At 37.7% G+C, this 10,187-nt stretch overlaps 1 protein-coding gene across 1 annotated transcript in view; it reads right to left on the minus strand.

The window, feature by feature from the left end:
* The window catches only part of LOC138971380 (apoptosis regulator BAX-like), a 19,226-nt gene that overhangs the window by 2,036 nt on the left and 7,003 nt on the right, over positions 1 to 10,187 (minus strand). Inside the window, exons 3-6 of the mRNA XM_070344112.1 lie at positions 4,609 to 4,672; positions 2,915 to 3,050; positions 1,879 to 1,968; positions 1 to 433 (exon numbers count right to left, since the gene is read on the minus strand). The exon at positions 1 to 433 is cut by the window's left edge and continues 2,036 nt beyond it. Coding sequence (XP_070200213.1) covers positions 332 to 433; positions 1,879 to 1,968; positions 2,915 to 3,050; positions 4,609 to 4,672 — 392 coding nt within the window. The 3' untranslated portion in view covers positions 1 to 331. The remainder of the gene's footprint in view (positions 434 to 1,878; positions 1,969 to 2,914; positions 3,051 to 4,608; positions 4,673 to 10,187) is intronic.

A 10,187-nucleotide genomic window follows, 5' to 3' on the forward strand; every position in this document is an offset into this window, starting at 1 on the left:
TAAAAAGTGTAGCGGTGTGTCTTCCGATGCGTATAACCACAGGCACACGCTGAAGAATTAGTTAAGTGCCTGTCGACAAGGTGTTGATTTAAATTGTTGTTTTTGGATTTGACTAGGCGTTGATTAAAATCAGTCATGGATAACCTTATTTTACTACGAATAACTTCGAAACTGTTCATCTCCAGCGTGTACAATTAAATAATTACTCAGGCTACAACACAAAAACGACTGACTCTACACAGGAAGCATCCAGGCACCTGATTTGGTTAAAACAGAAGGTTATTAAATTTAAATATTGTGAAATATGTTCAAGTGTGGTCATTATAGTTATTCATTGTCTTCTAACGTAAATAGCCACAGAAACCACCACTACCGTCACTCCAGTCATGCCATACTGAAACGCCTTCCACTTCCAGGAAGATCCATGGCGGTCCTGGTAACAACAGTAAAACACTTCAGACTCAAAAACAGGAAAAGGAATGTTATTGTTTAATTCAAAACAAAACAATCAGCGGTAGGAGATCATCGACCCATACGTCTTTGAAGCGACCAAAAGCAAAAACAACGAATATAGAATATATAGATCGCACAACAATGCAATATCTTGAAAAAAAGAGACAGACAAGTAAAACAGCTACAATGAACACCAGGCTGCAAGACAGTCTTCCGCCGATACGCAAACCAAACAGGTCCTATAATTATAGCCTGTCAGATGTAGTCACAGATACTACATTTAGCTAGCTTGCACAACAGTCAATTTGATCGCTTTCCCTTTGGAAAATCAAGTATATTTTTGTTTCAGAGCAAGATTGACAGGCAAGCTTAACCTGATCAAATAGTTTCACTTTAATTGAAGCCCAGTTGTGGAACATATAAAACCAAAGCTTTCCTCTTAAACAATACACGCCTAAAATAATGAAGTTTATTTGATGGAATAAAACAAACAATTATTTCAGAAGTTGGTCAAAATCTCTCAAATATGCAAACAAGACATACAACAAACAGGCACAAAAGCAACGATATAAATGAAATTGGAAAGGGCCAAGTAAATAAAGTGCACCTTGTTCAAAAATTGTTGAGAAATACTATTCCGCTTTTGGGACAGAAAAATCCCGTGCATAGGGAAGTTCCTGGTATCAAATGAAAGAAGATTACTTTTTCTAATTGAACAAACAATTAAATAATACCATTTATTTCATTTTCCCTATTCTCAATTTGACATTGATCTCAAGATGCTGATGACGATAAGAAAAATCCGCAGGGATCTTTTTTTTTAAACCACTGTTTTACACAGTTACTGATTTTGAAGGCTACAGTGAACAACCGAAAACAAGTTGTGCATAAAATCTCATGACATGGAATTTATAAAATTGCTCGTTTTTACTTGTACTTCCGCCGTGACCTCTTTATTTTCGTTGGGATTTTTATTCTGCATGCAACTACGATTCATTATCATACTCAATTAACTGCTAATTATCTCAATTTCTTGGTTTGGTCTTGGCATAAAGTAAAAGGTCATTTTTTTCTTGTCATGCGCGCGTATCATAACAAAATCTATACACACTGTAGACTTCCCTAAGAAGAAGGATGTCTGTAGCTTTACTTTTGATCTTCGTTTCTAAAAATCCTCCATTTGAAGTTGTCAGAAATTCACATTTGTTACAGTAAACCCTTCATTTGCAACTGGCATAGCCAGAGGGAAATAACTTTACAAAATCGAATGTCTTTTAATTCGAGCCCTTGGTAACATTTCTATTACTTGGGTATATAAGTCTCTGTTACTTTGTTCGGTATTACTCTATAAAACATTGTTTAAAGTCAGGCACAAAAATTCTCAACAATCTTTGGACAGGCTGTACTCAGTAAAAGCAAGCTTACCCAGCCTCCTCTGCCCACGATCCAAGGAGCAACTCTTTCACGAAAAAAGTCAATGGTCCAGTCAACGAAAACCCCGAGATGTCCCAGATTCTGTACCACATAAGAAAAATTTATACTTTTCGCCACTAGCACTAGATTGGCATCTGTCAGAAGATCATACATGTTTTTATTTTGTTTTTGTTTTTTGCATTGCCAAAATAATATTACAAAGAATTCCCGCTCTCCATGGGCGCGTGTTTAAATGATAAATAAAAACACGTTAATACATGCATGAGAATCACGCTAAGATTCTTTTCTAAGCGGAAAACCAACCAGAGAAATATGATTTTCTCTTTTGCATTGGAGTTTAAAAACTCTTCTCCATTTCATGCCGATACCCTCCCACGGTTAAAACCTTGCAGTCCGCAAAATCATATCAGTCCTTTTCAGTTCAGTTCTCTTTGAATGAGCCTTCAGCTCCTCTCGACCTGCACGCCACACGACAGTTCTCTGATATAGGAGATCTTGTGGCAGGGCTGGATCTAGCGTACATGAGAGGTTGGGGCTTCCACAATGAAGCACGGGTCCGGCCGAGTACAAGGACTGGTCTTGCCTCCTTCCTGCTGTTGAAATTTAGCATTTGAAAGGGGCATTTTGGGTCTCTCTTTAGAAAAAGCTGCATTAACCGGTTAACAGGGGGGGGGGGGGGGGGCTTACGGAAGAAAAGACACCCACCCCCCGCCCTAGATCCAGCCCTGGTTGTAATATGCAATTCTGCTGCAATCGATACCAAAAAGGTTCTGATGTCCACAATAGGCACTGTAGCTCTTTGGTCTACATCTTTCTTCTACAACAACCCCCCCCACACACACACACACACACACACACACACTTTTTGTTCTTTTTTAAATGTGTTATTTATTCATTTTTATATTAAGTCAAGTTGTTGGGTCCGCATTATCGACAAAGACTTAAACATAAACCAACTCAGTAATACAAGAAAAAGCGAAACTATATTTTTGAAGACAAAAGACATGGAAGCAGTATTTGAACTCACTTTCTTAATGACGAGGAGAGCAAAAAAGAAGAGTGCTGCAATTCTTCCAAAATTAAAGACACCATCTTCGAACAGTTCTGCAGCAACGTCGATAAACATTTGCTTCGTGCATCCATCCGGAACTTGGCTGACCACTCTGCAGGAGTGTAGATGCAGAGATTATCAATCTAATTAGACTGCGTCAAAAGGAATAATTCCAGCGACGGCAAATAATTAACACTTTCATAAAGTACAACACATACTCATACACAGATACATCACACACATACACACGCACTCACGTACATCCGAAGAACGCACACCTACACAGACACAGACACACAAACACACACACAAACACACACACAGACACACACACACACACACACACACACACACCAAAGAACAGACACAGACACAGACACAGACACACACACAGACACACACACTCACACACACACGCACGCACGGCCTCCCATCGCCCTCCACCCCCCACCCCCCCCACACACACACACACACACACACACACGCACATACACGCACGCACAAACACACACACACACACACACAACAAAAAAGACACAAACAACAAAACAAAACAAACAAACAAACAAACACATAAACAAACAAACACAAGCAACCAAACAAATTAACAAAACAATTCACACAAACAAACATAAAACATTATTATTTAATGCAGAATGAAGACAAGTTTCGTACAAGCAAAGGCGCGTAAAACGTCTTCGTGAATTGAGGAATAGTATAAAAGAGACAACTACGTGCAAGTAATAACCATTTGGCACATTTACATGACATGCCATAAAATCAATGAAGAACGATTATCTACAAAAACGTGTGAAAGGTATACTCAAACAAGGCATTAGAAATATTAATACGTTCAGGCTAAATGAGAACGAAATGTACCATGACTAAGGAATGAAAAATATCTGTCTTTAAATGTTTGATTGAATGTGCGCGTCAAAGAAGAGCTGCCTGCCATGTCTGTTAAAGAAATAAGTGATTTATTCTGGACAACAAGTAAAGCCCCTTGGAAAGTACTTTACATACTCCTGTAACGTGATCAGTCCACGATAAATCGTTATCAAGAATGGCACCTAGAACTTTGTGGTTAGTAACTTCTTCAACAGTGTGATTATCAATCCTTAACGGTGGAAGTTTAGATTTTAAGTTTAAACGTTTTTGTCTGGTAGTTATAAGCATGCTTTTTGTTTTGTCTGGATTAAGAGCCAAGTGGTTTAACTCAGTCCACGTTAAAAGCTCATTAAAGGGCAGCTGTTGGGTTGTGGCTCTCTTGAAGTTTTGTTGACAATTCCTTCACATTTGGCTGGGAAGTGTGTATATAGTGGTATCGTCGGCGAAAAGTTCACAGTTGCTGCGTATGTATATGTAGGGGTAGGACATTAATGTAAATGGTAAAGAGAAGAGGGGGAGGGGAGAGAGAGAGAGAGAGAGAGAGAGAGAGAGAGGGAGAGAGAGAGAGAGCGAGAGAGAGAGAGAGAAACTGAGAGAGAGAGAAAAAAATAGAGAGAGAGAGCGAGAGAGAGAAAGAAAGATAGAGAGAGAGAGAGAGAAAGAGAGAGAGAGAGAGAGAGGGAGAGAGAAAGAGAGAAAGAGAGAGAGAGGGAGAAAGAGAGAAAGAGAGAGAGAGAGAGAGAGAGAGAGAGAGAGAGAGAGAGAGAGAGAGAGAGAGTTACCTTTGGAAGTGTGGATCTCTGCTTAATCTGTCCCCTGCCAAACGAAGTGACTTCGCCAACTCCGCTGCATCATATAATTATATACGGAAAGAATATATATTAACCAATAAAGAAATAAAGAGGCGGTCGTGGGCGTCGAGGGGAAGGGGGGTGGTTATAATTGTTTATCGTCAGTCTCTACATTAGTTAAAGCTGTTCGAGACCGCAGAGGGGGGTGGGGGGGTGGGGGTGGGGGGGGGGGGGTTACGTGGACCATCCCCATATCATTATTTCCGTACCTCGCCCTTAATGATAATAACTCGACCTTCTGTGTAAAAATAAACATTGCTCGCGAAGAAAACAAGAAAGTGCGACAATAGTACGTACGTGCAACTGGTTTATATATATATATACTACCCGCCATAACATTTCAGAAAAATAGGCAGATGCGTTTGTGTGAAGGAGATCTTTGTGATCAGACCGTTTATGTTAAAACCGTTAGTTGTGTGACTAGACAGGCCATGCATTTCCCCACAATTTTCAGAGAACAGATAGACATTACATGAGGCAGTGTCTACATAGTGAAACGGACAACACAGACACTCCCGAAATAAAACATCAAATTCGCAAAAGCAAGGTTCCTTCCTTAAAATAATATTCAATTCAATTCAATTCAATTACACTTTATTATCTGAATGCAACAAACAGAAATTTTTATTTTGCCTCGTGTACGAAATAACATCACTTATTCCCCCCTCTGCTTCTTTACCTCTGTAAACTTGTAGGGGTAGTTATTTTTCGATAATGACCCAGCAACCAAACAAATAACGACCCAGCAACAGCCTGAATCCTCGATAGTGCAATGGGTTGAGAAGCTGTTCTGTTTCGGTACTACTTTTTGCGACTGAAAAGTTCCGAACGCTCTAATGTACGAAGTATACATCTCTGGAGCAAACAATACAAACATACCGCATTTAAATTAACAACTACAGGCCTGAACACATGAATCTCCATATAAAATCCATGAGTTCGGTTGTTTTCTGAATCTAGATCAGACGTTCATCGACAAGCAATTTCCCAAGGCAAGTAACTCATACTTTGTCTAGCGACAAGAGTAGTTCCCCTTCTTTTCACTCAGTTTCTTCGACAACAGACTGCAATCCGACGGTCAGTTTTCAACAATATTTCATTTAATAAACAGATCACACGCAACCAAATGCACACATCTCATCAATTTAAACAACATAAAGCGGTTTCATACACTATTTTCCCCAGAAAACTTAACTTCATACAGTTTTTAACGTTGGAACACGGGTGCAAAAGTTCGTCTGCTAGTCCCATTTGACGAAAGAACATTATCCTAACCGATACCAAAACATATACAGAACACACAATATCTGCCTTTGCCGCCACAGCAGAATAACAGCATATCTGTGTACTTGATTTTAGTCCAAAATAGGAAAACTGACAAGAAGTGTTAACAGAATGGAATGATTTGCACGGAACTATACAACCGCGCATTAATCGATCGCCTGCGCAGGTTGACTGGTTGAGTGAATAGGATTCGATCAAACTTTCGCAAAAAACCTCCTCTTTTCTTTGAATAACTGAAGAAAGGAGGAATAAAGAGGTTACACACCTCGTCTCAGTGATTATCAAAAATAATGGTCTCAGTTCGCGGTCATGAAAAAGCTCGCTAAAGCTCGCATTTTTCATGATCCGCTAACTTCGACCATTATTTTTGATAATCACTGAGACTCGGCATGTAACCTCTACATACAAACACACTCTCAGAACATATAGACACATAAAAGTGCCCCCTCAGCTCGCAGATCACTGATTTAAACGAGAACAAAAGTGTCTGGAATCTGCTCGCATGCGTGTCAGCAGTGAGCGTTCACATGTGTTGACTCAAAATTGCTGGCCGCGACGTGATAGAGTCGAGTCGTTGAAAATTACTCTTGTATTGATATCCTCATAACATTAATTCATTCATTTTAAGAAATAACATGAAATTTAGTACTATTCGAAACTGTTATCGCTCTTTAAGCACGCTATTTTTACATTTAGTCAAGTTTTGACTGAATGTTTTAACGTAGAGGGGGGAATCGAGACGAGGGTTGTGGTGTATGTGTGTGTGTGTGTGTCTGTCTGTCTGTCTGTCTCTGTGTGTGTGTAGAGCGATTCAGAGTAAACTACTGGACCGATCTTTATGAAATTCGACATGAGAGTTCCTGGGTTATGATATCCCCAGACGTTTTTTTTCATTTTTTCGATAAATGTCTTTGATGACGTCATATCCGGCTTTTTGTAAAAGTTGAGGCGGCACTGTCACACCCTCATTTTTCAATCAAATTGATTGAAATTTTGGCCAAGCAATCTTCGACGAAGGCCGGACTTCGGTATTGCATTTCAGTTTGGTGGCTTAAAAATTAATTAATGACTTTGGTCATTAAAAATCTGAAAATTGTATTTTATTTTTATCTTTTAATAAAACGATCCAAATTTACGTTCATCTTATTCTTCATCATTTTCTGATTCCAAAAACATATAAATATGTTATATTTGGATTAAAAACAAGCTCTGAAAATTAAAAATATACAAATTATGATCAAAATTAAATTTTCGAAATCAATTTAAAAACACTTTCATCTTATTCCTTGTCGGTTCCTGATTCCAAAAACATATGGGTGCGTCTCAGAATCTCGTCCTCTGTTTGTGACATTATCACCAAAAGTAAAATCTTCCCAGAAAACTTTGATAATACTATTTACACACTTTTCAGGTTGTACCTTTTCAGTTTAAACAAGAAAAAATATAACATTGCCTTTAGTTTGCCATATGTTGAGCATTATTTGGACCATGTGTGCAAAATCACCCGTGTAACATGGAAAAAATAAAAGACAAAAAAACTGCATTTATAAGGCTGAAAACGACTTTTATTCAGTTATTATTGTTGAATCACAAGCCATTATAGAGTTCAATATGAAATGACTACATGCAAACAACAAAATAATGTTTTTTTCAATGTTCCATGCATTCGTCAAAATTTCAATACAAAAATGAAAATTAATTAATGATATCCTGATCAGAACATGTTGATACATGGCATTCATTCAGTCTTATTGACATTTAACCTTCACAATAGCATATATACAAAGATTTGTTGCTCTAAGACAAAATGTTAGAAAGTTATCCCAAAAGAATGCAAAATGGTCACCGATGTAACATGGAAACATCACTTTTGTAACAAAGAAACGGTTATGCTTTTTCCCACAAACTTTACTAAATGAAGCTGATTTTGCAACCAGATTCTTCTTAGGTAAAATGCCAAACACTAAAACAGGAACAGAAAGAAAAAAAGCTGGACAAAATCAAGAAAACTTTGCCCCAAAAAAGAGAAACATTAATGAAAAGTTCATCACCGACGTAACTCGGAAACGAACAACCAGACATGTATTATAAGGTTTGACATGAAGAATGCAAATGTTCAAAAGTGGTTCATTCAATTGTTAAGACAATAAACCAAAGGCATTGGTTACATATAGAACAGTTGCCACTTGCAGTTAATTAATTTATTTTAAAAGAAATAATGCCCCCTGGCATTGAAGGTGGGGTCACGAATCATGGTTGCATCAGATGCAGGGACTAAGGAAATATCATCGATCCCTGGAAAGCAATAGTAGTTCCCCTCCGGTTTCCTTCGAAGGAACGGTACCACCAGTTCATCAGGTCGAATCTCTTGCACCTGAAACATGCAAGTACCAGCGATTTCAACCAAAGATTGATGCAATATGTGTACTAGTTTCACTAACATGAATTTGTTTAATGTCTATCAAGATTTTGATGCATCCACATTCACTGGCTAAAAACAAAATAAAGTAATTATTTTGTTCAGACTTACCATTCCATTGAACATACAACTTTTACAATTAAAGAAAACATTGACACTTACCGTTCCTTTAAATGGATTTCGGAAATTTAATTTTGATCATAATTTTTTATATTTTTAATTTTCAGAGCTTGTTTTTAATCAAAATATAACATATTTATATGTTTTGGGAATCAGGAAATGATGTAAAATAAGATGAACGTAAATGTGGATCGTTTTATATATAAAAAAAAAAAAATTATTACAATTTTCAGATTTTTAATGGCCAAAGTCATTAATTAATTTTTAAGCCACCAAGCTGAAATGCAATACCGAAGTCCGGCCTTCGTCGAAGATTGCTTTACAAAAATTTCAATCAATTTAATTGAAAAATGAGGGTGTGACAGTGCCGCCTCAACTTTTACAAAAAGCCGGATATGACGTCATCAAAAGTATTTGTCGAAAAAAAGAAAAAAACGTCCGGGGATATCATACCCAGGAACTCTCATGTCAAATTTCATAAAGATCGGTCAAGTAGTTTAGTCTGAATCGCTCTACACACACACACACGCACAGACAGACAGACACACACACACACATACACCACGACCCTCGTTTCGATTCCCCCTCTATGTTAAAACATTTAGTCAAGTTTTGACTAGGTGAAATCGAAAGAAAAACTATTATTAACAAATGTTTAGCCTAATTTTTCACTTCATAGAATATCATAGCAGCAAAAACTCACCTTTTCTCAAGAACCTGGGGTGTTGATCACTGTCGTAACAAAATCACAGACTTCGGAAACATTCTCGAAATCTTTCTTCGCTGCTGGAAGCTGAACTATTTCTCTCTGTAACTGCGCATGCGTAGTCACCCGCACCTCTAAGTCACTACGCGCAAAATAGTTCTAATCTTTCTTCAAAACTCTGAACATTATTTGCAAAACCGTTCACCATCGTAACTGAATTTTGAAGAAGCATGTCATATTGCGCAACTTTCAACTTAGTTTGCAGATGCAATTTTGAGAAAATAATACTTAAATAACATTTAGCTTAGCGATGTTCTATGCCCTTTCATGTCTAGATCGTGTTGAAGATGAATATGCAAATTCTAAAGTTCAAATTTAGGACTTGTTGCTGTTGCACGCGTGCGGAAACCTATGTTACGACAGTGATGGCAAACTTTCAAGCGATTAATTTCGTTTAAAAAAACAATTCTGTGGACAAAATAACATTTCAACTGTCAAGTACACTTAAACCAAACACACATAACAAGAATAGCAGTCCTTGGACATTCTAAACGATTCTTGTAGTGAGGTGCAAAACTAGTTGATGGTTCATGTCACAGATCAGACCTCCATTTTTCACGCATCCAATCATTTCTTTCGCAAAACAATCTTCATAATAATCATGCAAAATACTCAATTTTGTTTGTACTATTTCTTTATTCATTTTACTTCTCAAAAATACCAATATCATGATTTAAAATTCAGTATGTTTCAATTGTGGGCTAATTTGATTATGGCACACACAAAAGGATCAGTTTCTGAGACGCACCCATATAGATATGATATGTTTGGATTAAAAACACGCTCAGAAAGTTAAAACGAACAGAGGTACAGTAAAGCGTGCTATGCAGCACAGGTGCAACCGCTACCGCGCTGAACAGGCTCGTCACTTTCACTGCCTTTTGCACTAGCAGCGGACTACGGTCATTGACACATTGTGAA

The sequence above is a fragment of the Littorina saxatilis genome, linkage group LG7 (assembly GCF_037325665.1).
Source record: "Littorina saxatilis isolate snail1 linkage group LG7, US_GU_Lsax_2.0, whole genome shotgun sequence".
Classification (NCBI taxonomy): Eukaryota; Metazoa; Mollusca; class Gastropoda; order Littorinimorpha; family Littorinidae; genus Littorina; species Littorina saxatilis.